Here is a 20,649-nt window from a genome sequence, read left to right on the forward strand (position 1 = left end):
TCAGAAGATGGTTATATTCAATTTTATTCTATTGTTTTTTTCTATTTAAATTTTTTTCTATTCTAGTCTGTTCTTTTCTATTCTATTCCTTTACTTTCTATGATATTTTATTTGATTATGTTATGTTTTACGCTATTCTTTTCAATTCTGTTCTATTATTTTATTTTCCATTCCTTCATTTTCCATTTTTGTCTATTCTTTTATATTCTATTTCTCTATTTTACGCTATCTGAATTTTGGAAAACTTATTTTATTCTATTTTTTTCTATTCTATCCTATTTTTATATTCTATTCTTATGTTTCTTTTATATATTTTTTTTCAAATATATTCTAACCTATTCTATTTTATTCCATTTGTTTTTCTATTCTATTTTGTTCTGTTTTACTCTATTATTTTCTAGTCTATTCTTTTATATTTTAGTCTATTCATTTATTTTCTATTCTGCTAAAAAAATTTCTCAATACTATTACTTTCCATTCCATTCCTTTATTTTCTATTTATTTTATTATTTTTTTGATTCTATTCTTTTATAGTCTAAATGGTTTTCCTACCATTTTTTCTAATGGTATCCTAATTCTTATGTTTTTTTTATATTTTCAAATATATTCCAATCTATTCTATTTTATTCAGTTTGTTTCGTTTTACTCTATTTTCTAATCTATTCTTTTCTATGCCATTTTATTCATTTATTTTCTATTCTGTTCTACAATTTTCTCAATTCTAGTCTATTATTTTCTATTCTATTCCTTTATCTTCTATTATATTTTATTCTATCCTATTCTTTAGTATTCTATGCTTATGTTTCTTTTATATTTTTTTTCAAATATATTCTAACCTATTCTAATTTATTCTATTTGTTTATTTTCTATTCTATTTTGTTCTGTTTTACTCTATTTTCTATTCTTTTCTATTCTATTCATTTATTTTCTATTCTACTCATTTATTTTCTATTATACATTTTATTCTATTCTGTTTTACTCTATTTTATTATTTTCTATTATATTCTATTATATTCCTTTATTCTCCATTATAGTTTTTTCTATTCTTGTTCGTTTGCGAATTCGACCTCTAAATCATTTTTGAATGAAATTCGAATTATACATTTTGGCCAAATTTTGGTTCGTTATTTTGCATTTGTTTAAATCCATTGCTATTGTAATTCAGAAATTCAGGTATATCCAAACTTCCGAATAACAAAAAATGTGTCCAAATTTCCATTCCAATGTACTCCTCACCACCTGTCAAATGCCTCTGAAAAATGATACACCACACTAGAAAAATGCAGAGCTATGCATAGGCACATAGAAAACAACCATTTTTGATGTGTCCTGTTTAAAGTGGGACTAACTGACTGGCCAGCAGGGGGTGATGTCAGCCCATGTGTGGGTAGGTGCAGTGTGATGCAGCGGGCAGTAAACAAACAAAGTCCAAGTCCAATGATTGGAATATATTTTTATACGAGTCTAATACAAACTGACCCAACGGGAAGACATATCTCCTAACTCTCCCTGATTTAGAGGGACTGTCCCTGATTTGGAACAGAGTTTCTCTGTCCCTCTTTCCTTCTCATTTGTCCCTCATTTTGGTCTGATCTACTGTATATTTCATCCAATTTCTAAATTGCATTTGTAAAGGGTAGGAAAAAAAAAATGAAAGAAAGAAAGGAGATTTAGAACTAAGCCAGGAAAGGGAAGGAGAAACAGTCAAGACAAGAATGGAAAAGGAGGAGGTGTAGTTTTGGACAAGAAAAGAACGTGGGGCTATGGGTTGGGTGGTATATCAGAACGGTCCGGAAAATCCCCAAGCTAGTTAGGAGCAGTATGGGGAGAACATAAGACCACCATGGGTTCCACACTTTGAGGAACTTAGCATGAGAGTCATGAAGTACACCAGTCATCTTCTCATGCAGCATGAGGGTAGTCAAAATGCTCTTCACCTCTGCAAAACCAACCGAGGGCTTCCGCCAAGCTCTAGCAATAGCGTGTTTTGCGGCAATGAAGAGGTTGTTGGTATGAGTAGAGGCCTGGGAGGGTGCAGTGGAGAAGTGCATGCCGGGCGCCTTTGTGGAAGGGTACATGAAAAAGGGTTGAAAGGAGTGATAATTAGAGGATGGTGTTGCGCTCCCACACGTGAATGAATATATAAATATCCGAATAAAAAAAAAAAGAGGAATATATCCTTAATATTAAATCAATCAAAAATGTGAAACAGTAGTCTATTTGTATTAAAAACCAATAAAGTGCTGATGTGCATAATATATCTCTACGAATAAAAATTACATAAATAAATGAATAAATTAATAAAGCAGCAAAAGAAAAAACAATAAATAAACCAAAAAAACAAATAGTGATGTCATTCAAAGTGAAATAAATAATATACATAGTCCATAAATAAAATCCAAAGTGAAAGCGTCACTTTAAGGTGAAGCTATGTACTACTAAAGTGAATCTGTGACAAAACAATCTCCACAGCAAAGGTGATGTCCAAGTGTTCACTGAGCACACTGTGTGATTACCTTACAGCTGTAAGGTATACAGCATATATAGCCTTTTGAGGAAATACAGGGAAACCAAGGAGGGAACTTCAGATTCTTGTAGCCTCACCGCCGTCCAATACAGGGTTAATCCACAGGTTAACTCAAAGGGGATACTCCGAAAATAAACATAAAGCCCACCATAGTGTAGTAGTTTTGCATAAAACAATCATTTAATAGAGATTAAAACTACTCACACATTGCAGATAAAAAAAAAATCACACAGTAACAGACTACGAACGTCACTTCCGGTGTCCTACGCGTTACGTCACTTCTCACGTGACTTCAACTGGGATGTCCCAGTGACATCACTATTTGTTTTTTTTGGTTTATTTATGTATTGCTTTTTTCTTTTGCTGCTTTATTAATTTATTCATTCATTTATTTATGTAATTTTTATTCGTAGAGATATATTATGCACATCAGCACTTTATTGGTCTTTAATACAAATAGACCACTGTTTCACATTTTTGATTGATTTAATATTAAGGATATATTCCTCTTTTTTTATCCGGATATTTATATGTTCATTAACGTGTGGGAGCGCAACACCATCCTCTAATTATCACTATTTATTTGTATGAAAGTGTTTAGCTCATAAGGTGTGTGCAGCATCCATATAGACCTTATCTCTTCTCTTTTGCCTCATACATAGCGCAGGAGCTTATATACATATATTTTTTATGGTTTGAAAGGAGGCCATAGACCCTAGACCAGAATCCCTACAATCGTGGGCAAGACCACCAAATGTGAATTACGTCTCCACGTTGGCCATATTCCCTGAAGCATCTATTGTTGTACAATGGGTTTGAATGAGTTATGCGGGCCGGAACACAATACCAGCGGAGGAGAACCTTATAGGTTGCGGTTACATTACTTTTAACTCAAATAGTATAATTGTTGCATAAACCCAATAATCAGGATGTTCATACTAATCACATGAAAAGCAGAAAAAAAATGATATCTTTTTTCATGGTTGGATTGCAATGCCGCTGATCATAGATATACATGATGCAAGGCACGTACTATATACAGTATCTATTTTCATCTATATCCCATGAAAGGGACACATAAACCAATAAGTGCAATCTCCCTCCGTATTGCGCTGCTCCGGTTCCCTGTGTAATCTTGTAAAGTGCTTCACACATGGCTGACAGTATATAAATAAAGTCACATGATGAAATTTCAGCATGTGCCCAAAGCGAGCCAAAGTGGATCAGTGACCGGCCGTACAAGATGTTCTTTCCCTAGCATTAAATCACATTTTGAGAAAAGCAATGGAATATTTACTTACTTCTGTCCATTCTTTGTTGCCGATTCCTTGTATGTACAGGACCACCACTGCAAGAGACAAGGAAAATGTCACAAGAAGGCCAACACCTAGAAAATCTAATGCCAGTCAAAAGGATTGCCATTGCTTAGTTTTGGATGGCATAGGGAAGGGTTAAAGCCAAGCTCTAGGCCAGTGGTTCTCAACCTACAGGCTTTGACCCTCTGTCGGGCCATGGCCGTCCTGCTCCCCAGCCTCCAGCCTATTGCAGATCCTCTAACCTCCTACAGTGCCACCCAACCTCCCACAGTCCTTCCAGGGCTCACCTTGAGCCCTTAGCCCCCGCAGTGTTCCCCAGCCCCCTGCAATGCTCCCTAGCTTGCTGCAGAGCCATCAGCCTTCCATAGTGCCCCCAATTTTCAACAGTGCTCCCCAACCTCCATCAGAGCACCTGAGTCAACCCACAACCTCCTCCAGAGACCTCAACTTCCACAGTTGCCACTAGAAGCCTCATCCCCTACAGGGCCCCCACCACCAAGTCTGCAGCGGAGTCCCCTAACGAAATCCTCAGCAAGGCTACCGCCACTGAGTCCCTTAACCCCCTCCAGAACGCCTATCCCCACACAGTGCTCAGTAACCTCCCTCAGAGCACTTGAGTCTGTACAGTGCCCTCAAGTCTCCCACAGTGCCCATGAAAAACCCACAACCTCCTCCAGAGACCTCAACTTCCACAGTTGCCCCTAGAAACCTCATCCCCTACAAGGCCCCCAACACCAGTGCCTCCCAGCATTTCAGAACATATTTCCATACTTATATTGTGTGAGCATAAACTTTTTTTTTTTTTTTTTTTTTTTTTTTTAAGCATTTTTTCAGGCCCTAATTTCAATACAATTGAGAACCACTACTCTAGGCAATCTAGGTAGCTTGCTGCAGAGCCACCAGCCTTCCACAGTGCCTCCAACTTTCAACAGTGCCTGACAGTACTCCCCAACCTCCCTCAGAGTACCTGAGTTCTTGTAGTGCCCTCAAAACTTCCAAAGTGCCCATGCAAAACTCCCAACCCCCCCCCCCAGAAACCTCATCCTCTACAAGGCCCCCACCACCAAGTCTGCTGCTGAGTCTCCTAACCAAATCCTCAACAAGGCTACCACCATTGAGTCCCTTAACCCCCTCCAGAACTCCTATCCCCCCACAGTGCTCTACAACCTCCCTCAGAGCACGCAATTCCATAAAGTGCCCTCAAGTCTCCCACAGTGCCCATGCAAAACCCACAACCACCACCACTGAGTACCATAGCTCCTTCCAGAACCCCCCAAAAAATTACCCCCAACCCAATCCAGATCATATTTTATACTCTCATACTTATACTGTGTGAGTATAGACTTTATTCTTAAGAATTTATTGGGCCCCGTTTTCAATATGATTGAGAACCACTGCTCTAGGCAATCTAGGTAATCATTAATACACATAGGTGTGCACAGCCTATTGCATTACGGTGTGCACTAGACATGTGCAATTTGTTTCGTTCCAAATTAGTTTTTCGCCGAAATTCGACAAATTTGTTAATACGGAAATAGTTGAATTAACGAAAACCCGAAATCTGAAAATTCATAAGAAAGAAAATCTGAAATTTGAAAAAAAAAAGAAGGAAGAATTTTCAGATTTTTGTTCTTTCAAATTTTAGGAAATTCATTTTGGGGATTTTCGAAATTTTACAAATTTATTCGAAATAACGAATTTCTATCATAACAAATGACCAGAAAAATGAACAGAAAAAAAAAATGAATGAAACAAAAATGTAAACTAACAAATTTTTCGGCAGCGCCCATGTCTAGTGTGCACCCCAAAGCTCAAACACACATGCCTCTTTGCCGGTCCAGCTGTACTGGTCAGTGAATGAATGGGAAGTGCTCTGTGCTGGGTGTCTTCCTGTTCATTTACAAACCGAAGCTTGTAAACACAGTTTACTATGTATCAGTTGTGAATGAATACAGTGAATGAGTGTGTTCATTTAGAAAAGGAAGGGCCTGGTCAGTGATATACTGACTAGCCCTTCTCCCCCGCTCTGCATCCTGAAACACCCCCCTCAGCAGCCGAGGGGACAGAAGAGTTGGGAAGCCAGCAGCAATGTGGGGGGTAACATGGGGGGGAGCCCAGGCAGTAGGGGGAGTCGGTACCGCACAGTGTGATTAGGGTGTGCCCAGGCACACCTGGTACTCCCCCTGCTCCCGCCTATGTTAATACATCACTAAATGTATTTTTTATAAATACAAGCAGTGTAAGCACATGATTTTGACCTGGTATTAGTCTCTTACAGTATTACAGTACAGTAGAGCAGGAGTGTGAAAGGAAGAAGTAGAACAAGAGCCAATTAGTTCATGTGTTGACAAGAAGCATGCTAACAGAATGGAGAGAGTAGAGTGACAGAGAGATGAACTCATCACTGCTGCTTCTCCATGCACTGTCCAGTCATAGGCTGTGGAGAAGTCCAGGGCAGTCTGGGCTCAAAAGGAAGCTGGTGGAATGATACTGGTTACCAGACTGAGGACATCATGTAGCAGAAAAGAAGTACTACAGAGGATAGCTCTGGATTAAATGTGAATATTGCAAGTGTAGCAAAGTTCTGGGCCTCTTTAGGCCTAATGGTGACCTCCAGAGTTAGGGAGAGCGGACATCCTTCAGTGTAGAGTGGGTTACAAGGCATGGTGGGTGTAATGCAAGATGAAAGGGTGGGCGCCAGACACTATGAATGAAAGAGATTTATTGTCTCTTAAAAACAGAACTGTGGGGGAGAGGGTAAGGGCCAGGACACCCTTAGGTGGATGCAAAGATAATTAGCAGACTCTGAGACTTCTATAGGTGGACAGCTATACAAGCAAAGGCTTCCTGACGGACACCACTTCTGTATAGGTAGGATGCTATCTCCTATGGCAACAATCTTGTAGCTGTTACAAACGGTAATGGTATTCAACTGTTTGCAACTCGAACAGTTCTCCTTACCCCACATTCGCTTACTGTGGGTCTTCAAGCATCTCCCCCACTGACACGTTAGGTCCCTGGCTTTGCACTCACTGATGCTCCAAAACTGTCACCTCTAATGTCCTGCTGGTTCCCTGACTTGGCACTTGCTGAAGTTTTCCTCCTTCTTCACTGTCCCTAGCTGGCAAAAAGTCTGCTCTGCTATTGGCCTCAGCTCACTCACTGCGGTCTCCGGTAGCAAGGTGGGGGTCCCTTATTGGCAGCAGCTTCCCCTCTACCCCCGACCGCAACTAGTTCCCCATCTGGTTGGACTACAAGCCCACAGTCCCAACCCTATGCTGCTCTCCTGCTTCTGGATAGGCCCTCAGACAGCCTAGCAGGCAGATGTCCCTGGGATAGGCCTAAGGCTAGCAGCCCGGGGCAACATAACACACATCCAGAGCCATCCAGGCAGCACAGAATGCCAATCACCTGACTCCACCCAAATAGGCTCTCCCAGCAGGCCAAGGGACCCAAGAAAATCCCTGCCCATTGGCTAAGACCCCATTCATTCCTAATCTGTCCTTGCCCTATCTCATTTCACCAGCTACAATGCCACCTAGTGACAGAAGGGAGAAGTGCAGCAAGTCCAGAATTAGGGTGAAGTCAATTGATCTCCTAACAATTGGCCAAGGAAACCATCACCTGGCAACTAAATTTCATAGCAACCCTGTCCAAACATCAGGGTGTTACATCCGAAAAATTGCTTTTTATTTTATCTTTTAGTGGGCCATTCATTGTTATCTTGTTGTTTTTGGATGGTATTGTGCTGTAAAAGCTTAGTTTTTTGTTTCTTTCTGTGACTCGGTTGGGTAGATATCCCCTTACTTCCATACGGGTATACTTCAACAATGCAATGGACTGAGTTTCTGTTTTGTAAATCATTGCGAGGTGCACACAAAAAAAGAGCAAGCAAGCATTTGCAAGAAAATGCAAAAAGACATATCACTGATGTTTAGGGGTTTTAGTTGACCCTTTTCTCACCACTGAGGCCCCAAAGCCAGTGGCGGAATTATAGGGGTCGCCAAGATCGCCATGGCGACCGGGCCCCTTGCTGCAGGGGGCCTTTGAGGGCCCCCTGTACTCTTCGATAGGAGGGGAGGCTGACAGGAGCTCCCCGATCATCAGCCGAACTGAAATCGGCACTGCGTGGGGAGCTCCGTTCTCACATTAGCCTAAGTAAAAGCACAGTGTGTGTTCTTTGTCTCCCCCTAGAGTGCAGTACCCAGCAGGAAAAGCAGAGGTAAATGTCTGCCGTTTTTTTTTGTTTTTTTTTATAATTCTATCTACTGTATTTGTCTTTATATGTGTGTGTGTGTGTGTGTGTGTGTGTGTGTGAGCATGCCTGTATGTGTGTGTGTGTGAGCATGCCTGTATGTGTGTGTGTGAGCATGCCTGTATGTGTGTGTGTGTGAGCATGCTTGTATGTGTGTGTGTGAGCATGCATGTATGTGTGCGTGTGAGCATGCTTGTGTGTGTGAGCATGCTTATATGTGTGTGTGTGAGTGTGTGTGCATACTTGTATGTGTGTGTGTGAGCATGCTTGTATGTGTGTGTGTGAGTGTGTGTGCATACTTGTATGTGTGTGTGTGAGCATGCTTGTATGTGTGTGTGTGAGCATGCTTGTATGTGTGCGTGTGAGCATGCTTGTATGTGTGCGTGTGAGCATGCTTGTATGTGTGCGTGTGAGCATGCATGTATGTGTGCATGTGAGCATGTATGTGTGCGTGGGAGCATGCATGTATGTGTGTGTGTGAGCAGTGAGCATGCATGTATGTGTGCATATGTGCATGCTTGTATGTGTGTGTGTGAGCATGCTTATATGTGTGTGAGTGTGTGTGCATGCTTGTATGTGTGTGTGTGTGAGCATGCTTGTATGTGTGTGTGCATGCATGTATGTGTGTGTGTGCATGCTTGTATGTGTGCGCGAGCATGCATGTGTGTGTGTGTGAGCATGCTTGTATGTGTGTGTGAGCATGCTTGTATGTGTGTGTGAGCATGCTTGTATGTGTGTGTGTGTGTGAGCATGCTTGTATGTGTGAGCATGCTTGTATGTGTGAGCATGCTTGTATGTGTGTGTGTGAGCATGCTTGTATGTGTGTGTGTGAGCATGCATGTATGTGTGTGTGTGTGAGCATGCATGTGTGTGTGTGAGCATGCATGTATGTGTGTATGTGTGTGTGTGTGTGTGTGTGAGCATGCTTGTATGTGTGAGCATGCTTGTATGTGTGTGTGCGAGCATGCTTGTATGTGTGTGTGTGTGAGCATGCTTGTGTGTGTGTGAGGATGCTTGTATGTGTGCGTGCGAGCATGCATGTATGTGTGCGTGTGAGCATGCATGTATGTGTGTGTGTGTGAGCATGCTTGTATGTGTGTGTGTGTGAGCATGCTTGTGTGTGTGTGAGGATGCTTGTATGTGTGCGTGCGAGCATGCATGTATGTGTGCGTGTGAGCATGCATGTATGTGTGTGTGTGTGAGCATGCTTGTATGTGTGTGTGTGAGCATGCATGTATGTGTGTGAGCAGTGAGCATGCATGTATGTGTGCGTGTGTGTGTGCATGCTTGTATGTGTGTGTGTGAGCATGTATGTGTGCATGTGTGTGTGTGCATGTGTGTGCATGTATGTGTGTGTGAGCATGCATGTGTGTGTGTGTGTGTGTGTGTGTGTGTGTGTGTGAGCATGCTTGTGTGTGTGTGTGTGAACATGCTTGTATGTGTGTGTGTGTGTGTTCATATATGTATGTGTGCATGTATATGAGTGTGCATGTATGTATGTATGTGAATGTGCATGTGTTTATCAGTGGCGGAGCATCCAAAAGGGCGCACAGGTACCGCCCCCTCTCTCCAGCCACCCCCTCTATGACCAATGGATAAATTCATGCATAGCATAGCATGAATCTATCCATGGCCACCGCTGCCACCCCCATATTTAGGTGTCTGGTCCCTTTTGGGGTGTCGGGTCACTAAACCGCCTCTCCACCAATCGGGTCTGTTATCCATCACCTGATAGGCGTCCAATAGCTGCGCCTATCATTTCAGACAATCAGGAGGAGAGGACGGGAGATGAGGATGGCAGGAGATGCATGGAGGACCCCGCTAATGGCCGTTACCCGCTGCCCCACCAAGACAGGGTAAGTGGCAGGCAGACAGCGAGCGGGCGGTGGGGATTCACAGTGGCAGCATTTGATGGACACACCAACAGCATTTGATGTGCACAGTGGCTCCATTTGATGGCCACAGTGGCAGAGCTTGATGGGCACAGTGGCAGAGCTTGATGGGCACAATGGCAGCATTTGATGGGCACACTGGTGGCATTTGATGGCACAGCGGCAGAGTTTGATGGGCACAGTGATGACATTTGATGGCACAGTGGTGGCGTTTGATGGTACAGTGGCTGTAATTTATGTTTTTTTCTGAATTTTTCAGTTTGCTTGCACCCCCCTAAAAATTTTGAGCACCAGCTGCCACTGGTTTATATGTGTGTGCATATGTGAATTTTCCTTCCTGCAGCCGCTGAATGCCTGTGGGTGGGAGAGGAGAAAAAGCGGGGGGAAATGGAGAAATCGGTTCCTTTATAGGGCAGCCACCCACTTGGGACCGGGCCCTGGTGTTCCACCATCGGGCTCGGAGAAAAGAGCCCTGTACGGAGGTGGGGGGGGGGGCCCTCCATGGTTTCTTGCATCGGGGCCCTGAAGGTTCTAGTTACGCCACTGCCCAAAGCATTGTTAGATATGTCTCTTTTTGCCTGTTTTGTTTTGCACTTTACCACTATGTAAATGTAAGCTCAATAAATTATACTTTTGAGGCTCACCCATGTATTATTTTTATTATTATTATTATTATTATACAGGTTTTATATAGCGCCAACAGTTTGCTCAGCGCTTTAATGTGCTGGCTTTATATGTGAATATCACATACCAACCAATCAACTTTCAAATGTGATTTTTGCAGTCTAGGCCAGGGGTCTCCAAACTAAAGGCTAGTTTACTGGCCTTCAGACTTTATGGTGGCCAGTGGGAGTAAACAACGCCTGATCTTTGGTATTAGGGGGAGAAATAGTTGGTTTCAGTGGGAGGAATAGTGCCCTGTTTTTGTTGTCAGTGGAAGGCATTATGCCTCATCGGTGTCAGTGGAAGGAATAGTACCCCATTGTTGGTGTCAGTGGCAGGAATTATGCCTCAAGGGCCATATAAAAGGCAAGAAAAGGGTCACATCTGGCTCTAGGGCCACAGTTTGGATACCCCTAGTCTAGACCTAAATCTGAAAAAAGATCCCGATTCAACAAGCAAAACAAAAGGTTAGCTTACTGTTCATATATCATCTCCTTGATGGTCTGTCTAAGCCCTTGTACACATGGTCGGAGATTCCGACAACCAAATCCGACGGATTCTGTCCGTCGGATTTTGTCCGACGGATCTTGTCCGAAACTGTTGCATACACACGGTCGGACGAAGTTGTCGGAAAATCCAATCGTTCAGAACGTGATGACGTTATTTCGTTACGATGGGACTACATTCAGGCTAGTAGCCAATAGCTTTGGTCTAGGAATTTGATCTGAGCATGCGTGGCACTTTGTCTGATCGGAATTCTCTACACATGATCGGAATATATTCCGACGGAAACAGTCCGATGCATACCACACACAGTTGGATTATCCGACAAAACGTTCCGATAGGACACATTCCGACGGATTCTCCGACCGTGTGTACAAGGGCTAACATTATCCAAAAGAATGGTGAGTGTGAAACAACAAGTTTGATTTCTGTATCATATTTTGGTTAACAGCAACATTTACTGCAAAGGAGATGAATGAATGAATGAAATAGTTGTATAGCGCACAATGCGAACTGAATCGCCTCTAGGATAGTTCACATGGTCAATGACATTATTAGCACTAACCTGGATCAGACTTGGAAAACGTGTCCATATCCAGCAAACTCCTGTAAGGAAAGAGATAAAGAACATGATAGTAAGAGGAGGAAAAAAGAAAAAAAAACACACAGAAAAGAAGGCAAATTGTGTAAGCAAAAGCAGATACCTTCTACACCCTACCCATCCCTATTCCCTCCCATATACTTTGATTCCTTCAGTAACAGAAATTGACATTTATATGAGGCCTTATTAAACCCTGCCATAATAGGAACACTCTTTACAAACCCAAGCCTAAAAGGAAAGCTGGAGTACATAACATTACCCATTAATATAAAGTTGCCAAAATAGCACCACTAACCAAATACCCTCTGTTTCAGAACCCCCATTATGGATTCTTCTAGGTATAGATGTCCACCCAATGTCCCTTTCCTGCCTCATCAAAATCCATCCTCCCTTACCTACCAAACCTCTCAACCCAATCTTGGTGCACACTCTGTCTGCCAGGGAATCTCATACTTTGTGGGTTTTATCTCACCACATCTCCCTTTGCTTAAAATATTCAATTGCCCTTTGACAACCCCTAGACGACCTCCACCAGTTTTGTTGGTGGATCTTGCAAGTCCTTACAGCGGATGCTCCAGCCAAAAGGGAAAAAATTGTGATTGTTTTCACCCTTCTCCCCTACACTGCCACATTTGCCCCCATTTGGGGGGGCGGAGTGGGTACCTGGTTTTGATGTTCGGCCCCCCCCCCTCCTTCCCCTGCCGTCTTCTGGGACACATCACAGGTCCCAGAAGACTACGACACCATTTACAAAGCACAGCCTTCCTTCCCGTTTCCCTTTTTCTAGATACCGGCGCCTGCACCGGAAGTCGATTGATGAATCGGCTTGGGTGAGGACCTCGCTGCATCCCTGGACATGCAAGTGCCCTTATGCTAAAAGTCAGCAGCTACAGTATTTTTAGCTGCTGACTTTTAATTATTTTGGAGGGGAGCCTGGAGTCCCACAAACTTTCCACAACTTCAAGTTTCACATAAAATCACAAATGGGGAACTCTATTATATACAAATGTACCACTACTTGGACTCCCCACTCAGGTCACGAAAGCCTAACTTTGACCCAATTTGAATCTCTCTGCTGATCTAATCCCTCAGCAAACTGAATAATCTCCCTATATTTTTCTTCTTTTTAGGTTAATTCTACTCATCAAATCCCAATGTACTATACATTTTGGGAATCGAAAGTAAATAGATCTTTTCCACCCATAGAGTGGGACCAGATATGGCTTTCCCTCCTTAAGAGCTCTCAGAATGTACAAGCACTGAAAACTCTTATAAAAGGTCTTGACGCACTGATACTTCTTCCCGGTGCGCATAGTAAAAACTATGCTTACACACCCTTCCATATGCTTTAACCACTTGAGACCAGCGCTATAGCCGAATGACGGCTACAGCGCAGATCTCCTTTGCCGGGACTACGTCTATTGACGTCGTCCCGTGCACGAGCGGCCTGCGCCCCCTGAGGGGCGCGCGGGGCGCGCTCTGTGATCGGCGAGTCTATGAGACTCGCCTGATCACCGATCCGAGCAAGGGGTCGATCCCGACCCCTTATCACGTGATCAGCTGTCAGCCAATGACAGCTGATCATGTGATATAACGGAGCCGGTAATCGGCTATTATTCCTCCTCGCGCTGACAGCGCAAGGAGAAAAAAAAGAGCCGATCACCGGCGGCCATGATCGGGACATCAGTCCCGATCACGGCCAGCCCTGCCAGTGCCCACCTGCCCCCTGCCAGTGCCCACCTGCTCCCTCATCACTAAACATCATTAAAAAATAAGTGCCCCCCGTCAGTGCCACCCAGCAGTGCCCATAGTGCCACCCAGCAGTGCCCACAGTGCCACCCAGCAGTGCCCACAGTGCCACCCAGCAGTGCCACCCAGCAGTGCCCACAATCTGCCTCAACAAAGGTGCTGCACCCCAGTGCCACATATCCGTGCCCATCAGTGTCATCTACCGGTGCCCATCAGTGCCCAGCAGTGCCGCCCATCAGTGCCCAGCAGTGCCACCTATCAGAGCCACCTATCAGTGCCCATCAGTCCCATCTATCAGTGGTACCTATCAGTGCCACCCATCCGTGCCACCCATCCGTGCCATCTTTTCTGTGCCCATCTTTGCCCATCAGTGCCGCCTTATCTGTGCCCATCGGTGCCGCCTTATCTGTGCCTATTAGTGCTGCCTTAACTATGCCTATCAGTGCCCACCAGTGCAGCCTATCAGTGCCCACCAATGCAGCCTATCAGTGCCTACCAGTGCAGCCTATCAGTGCCCACCAGTGCAGCCTATCAGTGCCGCCTTATCAGCGCACTTCAATGAAGGAGAAAAATGACCTGTGTGCAATTTAATTGCAGTATAAATACGGCTGTTCTGTGAAGCCCTTACAGGTTTGTTAGAGAAATTGAGACATTTAAAGCAGGGCTAGGTTATTAAAAAAAAATAAAAAATATTCCATGCTTTGAACATCTCACGGAGCACTTGTTCAATCCATCATCTGAAAATGGAAAGAGTATGGCACAACTACAAACCTATCAAACATGGTCGTCCACCTAAACTGATAGGCTGGGCAAGGAGAACATTAATCAAAGAAGCAGCCAAGAGGCCCATGGTAACTCTGGAGGAGCTGCAGAGATCCACAGCTCAGGTGGGAGAATCTGTCCCAAGGACAACTATTAGTCGTGCTCTCCATAAATCTGGTCTTTATGGAAGAGTGACAAGAAGAAAAGTCATTGTTGAAAGAAAGCCATAAGAAGTCCCATTTGCAGTTTTGCGAGAAGCCATGTGGGGGACACAGCAAACATGTGGAAGAAGGTGCTCTGGTGAGATAAGACGAAAACGTAACTTTTTGCCCTAAAAGAAAAACGCTATGTGTGCCAGAAAAAAAAAGGAACACCGCACATCACCCTGAACACACCATCCCGCCGTGAAACATGTTCACAGGATGGTGGCAGCAGGGCTGTACTTACCATTGGGCTTGACTGGGCTCAAGCCCATGGGCCCCGCCTAATAGAGGGCCCCGCATGCCCTGCTGAGATACATACCTGAGTGTACTTGGCTCAGCTCCGCTCACAGTCACGCCCAGTCCCTATGATGGACATAACACAGGGACTGGGCGTGACTGTGAGCCGATCCGAGTACTCGGCTACTCTCGGCTCCGCTCTGAACTGCAAAAGGAGCTGCCGAGAGCCAACCGAGAGGACCCGGGAGCCGCCGAGATACACAGGACTCTGCTCCATTTTTAAACTTCAAGACTGCAATGACAAGGCTGCAATGACACTGGACAAGGCAGCAGATGGATGGACAAGGCTGCAGATGGACACTGATAAGGCTGCATTGATGGGCATTTAAATGTAAGTTTTTTTTCCTTAAACTTCCCTCCTAAACATGGGGTGAGTGTTATACGCCGGTGCGTGTTGTACACCGATAAATACAGTAATGCATAGAAGGTAGGGCCCAAAAGTGACTCAAGCCCAGGGGCCCCCACCACCCTAAGTCCTGCCCTGGGTGGCGGCATCATGTTGTGGGGATGCTTTTCTTCAGCAGGGACAGGGAAGCTGGTCAGAGTTGATGGGAAAATGGATGAAGCCAAATACAGGGAAAAGTCTGCAAAAGTCTTGAGACTGGGGTGGAGGTTCACCTTCCAGCAGGACAACTGCCCTAAACATACAGCCAGAGCTACATGGAATGGTTTCGATCAAAGCATATTTGTGTGTTAGAATGGCGCAGTCAAAGTCCAGACCTAAACCCAATTGAGAATCTGTGGCAAAACTTGCTGTTCACGGACGCTCTAAATACAATCTGACAGAGCTTGAGCTAATAAAAGAAGAATGAGCAAAAATGCCACTCTCTAGATGTGCAAAGCTGGTAGAGACATCCCCAAAAGACTTGAAGCTGTAATTGCAGCAAAAGGTGGTTCTACAAAGTATTGGGCTGAATACAAATGCATGCCACACTTTTCACATATTTGTAAAAAAAAGTTGAACCATTTATCATTTTCCTTCCACTTCACAATTATGTGCCACTTTGTGTTGGTCTATCACAAAATCCCATTAAAAGAAATTTACGTTAGTTAAAAGTCATATACAGGGGATTATAGATTAGACTCCATAGCAGCATACCTAAAGAGGCACTGGGAACTTTTGGACCTGCAAGTGTAGTCAGATGAAGGAAAACTTCAGACAAGCTCAATGTTCTGTTGATGCGTTTTCCACACATCAAGGATTGCCTTGATAGGCACCCAACAGTAGCTCAAACCATAATAATACAGATAGGAGCACCAGACCAAACTCAGATAAACGAATTCCAGGTAATTTTAATTGATAAAGAAAATTTAGCATATGTGCTGTTCCTCTAGAGCAGGCATGTCCAGTTTCGGCCTACGTTCCGGTTTGATGCGGCCTCAATGGTAATTTGGAGATTATAATATATATATATACATATACATATATATATATATATATATTTATGGTGTGGAGCCCTCTGACCGATACGGTTAAGGATGACAAACAAGGTTAACATAAACTCGCTTACTTGAAATGGACCTGAAAGTGTGCCCTGGTCTGACGTACGGTATACCAAAATAAGGGGGCATACCTTAGATAGAAAGTGGGTGATAAATGAAATGAATATGAATGGAGTGAAATGAGTACTCTCATGAGGAGTATGATGCTTGAGAAATGCCCTGAAAAAGGGGATGGGTGGGTGGGTATCGCGCACCGGAACCGACGAGGAAGACAGGCGAACGGGCTGGTTATATACTCCACCGGGCTCCTCCCATAATTTCAGGCCACCATACTGGCCTTTCTATTTATGGTGTGGAGCCCTCTGACCGATACGGTTAAGGATGACAAACAAGGTTAACATAAACTCGCTTACTTGAAATGGACCTGAAAGTGTGCCCTGGTCTGACGTACGGTATACCAAAATAAGGGGGCAAAAACATTCAGGTAGGGGTTGCATTTTATTGATCCAAGTTTGTTTACTGGGTGAGCTCGACAAAGGCCTGGGTCATCTCCGCTTGCGGAATGGGTATGTAACGGGCGAAACAGGTGGACCTCCATCTGCCCAACTTCTTGACAACGTGAGTAGGACAGAGGTGAAGGATACCCGGGAGTATCCTGACACGTTCCACCGGGCAGCGTTCAGAGGTTTAGTGAGAAATGGCAGAAGAGGACTAACTCCTGGTTGATCAGCCAAAAAGGGGGCCGACAGGCGCGTGAGAATGGCGACCGGGTACCAGCGGTTGTTGGACTTATAGAGGTGTATGTCCGAACCCGAGCCAAGCTGCTGCGTCTTGGAGACTGCTAAGTGTAAGACGAAATGGTCTTCGTATCGGACCAGGTGGTGCTCGCACAGCATGCGTGCTGTGAGGCTACAACAAGTAAAACTCGCTTGGCCGTAAGAAGCCGTAGAAGGCCAGGTGTATGGCTGCTTGTAAATGACACTAATGTGGAGACCGAAAAGGTGAAGTGGCCAGGAAATCTGACATATTTCTAAACGTCTCCTGTAACAGGCAGTCGTTTTGGTGCCGGCCATCGGCTGGCGCTTTCTGGATACCGCGCATAACAGCCCGAACGGCGTGGTAAAATAGGAAGGGTACGGTAGGGTCCTGGAGGGACGTGAAATGTTGTACACCGGTCAGGTATAGCCGGATCGTATTAAAGGATAACGCCAACTGCGAGTGGCAGTAGGCAATGAAGGCTATGACTTGCTTGACACGGGACGTCTCTGTACTGTGATACGTGATGAAGTTGGTTAAAGGCCCTCCAGGCTGATTGATAGGCTTTGAGGGTATTGCGGGAAAGGGAGTGATCAAATGAGTTGGGTAGCCGCTAGGAGGTGAGGGGCTAATCCAGGGTCAGTTGAGACCAGTCCGAGATAGCTGCTGATGTTGGTCCGGCTCCGGGTACCTGAACGAAAACGAGACAAGGTTAAAAGCGGGAGAGGGCGTCCGCTGCCTGATTGACTTTACCGGGGATAAAGGAAGAATGGATGTTGAACTGAAACAACAACAAGAGCTGGACCAGTCGACGTAGGAAGGACATAACCAACAGAGAGGGCGCCTTGGCGCAGCCAGGAATTGCCAGTAACTGGGGAGGCCAGGGAGCTGCGAGCCAGAGGTGGCCAAAAAAACAGCCGCAAGCCCGTGGAGGCCGCTGCGTCGGTCATCACCTGGGGAGAAAGGGAAGACACGGAGGGAATGAACAGGGAGACGTCATTCCCAGACGATAGGTATTCCTCCCGCATAGCAAGGACTGCTATTGCCGCGGGAACCCAGCTGAGGACTTGCTCTGGATCCTGTGAGAGGGACAGTAAGACCAATAGGCGTGACACAAAGGCGCGACCCCTGAGGGATGATGTGCATAGCGACGCTCGACATGCCGTGAAGGGACTGTAGGTGTCTTTCGGATGACTAAACTGGGGAATATGCGAGGATATTGTATGTCCGTAAAGATGGCAGTTGTAATGGGCGAGCATTGGCCGATGGCTATGGGCTGATGCCTCTGGACGCCTCGTAGTGGGGATCTTGCTGTATGGGCCGTAGCAACAGATGGCTCTCCGAGCATTGTAAGGATAAGAAATGTTGAACGCTGGCTAGAAATAGCCTGGGCGTGCTACAGGAAGAAGCCAGTCGCGTGTGTCAACATGATCCTGGTGCGGACGGAAGTAGAACTCAACTGTCCTAAGGAAGAGACGGATAGACAGACAACAGTGAATGGTTTGTAAGAAAGCCACGGGAGACGAGAGGCCAATTAAGTGCTGCTGAAAATGACGTGTAGCCAGTTTGTGTGCCACTGAGAACGTGCTTGCCAATGAATGATTGCAAGAAGTTATGCTAAGTCACGAGCCTTGGCGTGACTAAAAGTTGTGTTTAAACATGTGCTTGCGACAATTGCCCGGGAGTTTGTCACTGGAGATGTATACGTAGTGACTGTGAGCCATTCGTGTTACCGCATGTGCACTGCGAAGACTACAGGAGTTGTGCTTGAATGCATGTTTGGATGCGTGCTTGCGATGATTGCAAGATGTTACCCAGGATGCGTGCTTGCCATGACTGCAAGATGTTATGCTAGGATGCGTGCCTGCAACTAATGCAAGGAGTTGTGCCAGGACTCGTGCCTGCAACGACTGCAAGGAATTATGGTAGGCTTCATGGGTAGCCAGGCCGGAAAAGACAGAAGTCCATCCGGTCCAACCAAATCAAAATAAATAAGGTATCACACAACCCGACACCCAATTCTACGCCCGCAGCTGATCCAGAGGAAGGCAAAAAACCCCCAACAGAGCATAGGCCAATTTGCTACAGCCGGGGAAAATTCCTTCCTGACCCCTCGAGAGGCAATCGGATTTTTCCCTGGATCAACTATACCTATAAATATAAGTACCCCGTAATACAACGTACATTTAGGAAGGTATCCAGGTCTTCCCTAAAGCAATCTATTGAGCAAGCCAGAAGTGCCTGCCAGCAATGATTGCAACAAGTTGTGCCTGGACACCTGCTTGCAACGATTGCAAGAGGTCTATGCTCAAATGCGTGCTTGCCATGATTGCAAGAGGTCTATGCTTGAATGCATGCTTGTAATGAGTGTAAGAGGTCTATGCTCGAATGCGTAATTGTAATGACCGCGAGAGGTCTATGCTCGAATGCCTGCATACAACGATTGCAAGAGGTCTATGCTTGAATGCATGCTTGTAATGAGTGTAAGAGGTCTATGCTCGAATGCGTAATTGTAATGACCGCGAGAGGTCTATGCTCGAATGCGTGCTTGCAGCGATTGCAAGAGGTCTATGCCCGAATGCGTGCTTGTAATGAATGCAAAAAAAGGTCTATGCTCGAATGCGTGCTTGCAACGATTGCAAGAGGTCTATGCTCGAATGCGTGCTTGTAATGACCGCGAGAGGTCTATGCTCGAATGCGTGCTTGCAGCGATTGCAAGAGGTCTATGCCCGAATGCGTGCTTGTAATGAATGCAAAAGGTCTATGCTCGAATGCGTGCTCGCAACGATTGCAAGAGGTCTATGCTCGAATGCGTGCTTGTAATGACCGCGAGAGGTCTATGCTCGAATGCGTGCTTGCAGCGATTGCAAGAGAACTATGCTCGAATGCGTGCTTGTAATGAGTGCAAGAGGTCTATGCTCGAATGCGTGCTTGCAATGATCACCAGAGGTCTATGCTCGAATGCCTGCATGCAACGATTGCAAGGGGTCTATGCTTGAATGCATGCTTGTAATGAGTGTAAGAGGTCTATGCTCGAATGCGTGCTTGTAATGACCGCGAGAGGTCTATGCTCGAATGCGTGCTTGCAGCGATTGCAAGAGGTCTATGCCCGAATGCATGCTAGTAATAAGTGCAAGAGGTCTATGCTCGAATGCGTGCTTGTGATGATTGCGAGAAGTCTATGTCTGGATGCGTGCTTGCAACGATTGCAAGAAGTCTACGCTTGGATGTGTGTTTGCAACGATTGCAAGAAGTCTACGCTTGTATGTGGAGAAAACAGCGAGACACGCCTAAACGAAGCTGTGTTTCCCTTTTGAAGGCAATCTATAATGAAATGAGGCCGAGGAGCAAGGCCCCCGGCAGGCATCCAAACATTGAAGAATCAACTGGACCCAAGCCGGGAAGCGGTATGTGACAGTGAAATGAGAGAACCTGCCATGACAGAGATCCGGATCGCCATGCCACAACTTGCGACCGAGCACGAAACGGATTCTGGAGCATGTACTGAAATGAGGCCATTCCTGGGGCACGCCGAGACGAATTTTGGTACACAGATGTGACTATTCGTACCGGAACGTGATAGGTGAAATGAAATGAAAAACCCATGACAAAGACAAGAATCAGAGGACGAGCCCTTGAACCAAACAGATGAATCCTGTCTTTGGAGCATGTACTGAAATG

At 45.1% G+C, this 20,649-nt stretch overlaps 1 protein-coding gene across 1 annotated transcript in view; it reads right to left on the reverse strand.

The window, feature by feature from the left end:
* The window catches only part of LOC143927120 (copine-8-like), a 212,663-nt gene that overhangs the window by 116,264 nt on the left and 75,750 nt on the right, over positions 1-20,649 (reverse strand). Inside the window, exons 3-4 of the mRNA XM_077451074.1 lie at positions 11,723-11,763; positions 3,829-3,875 (exon numbers count right to left, since the gene is read on the reverse strand). Coding sequence (XP_077307200.1) covers positions 3,829-3,875; positions 11,723-11,763 — 88 coding nt within the window. The remainder of the gene's footprint in view (positions 1-3,828; positions 3,876-11,722; positions 11,764-20,649) is intronic.

Source organism: Lithobates pipiens, unplaced genomic scaffold (genome assembly GCF_037356315.1).
Source record: "Lithobates pipiens isolate NorthernLeopardFrog02 unplaced genomic scaffold, aLitPip1_a1.2 Scaffold_23, whole genome shotgun sequence".
Classification (NCBI taxonomy): domain Eukaryota; kingdom Metazoa; phylum Chordata; class Amphibia; order Anura; family Ranidae; genus Lithobates; species Lithobates pipiens.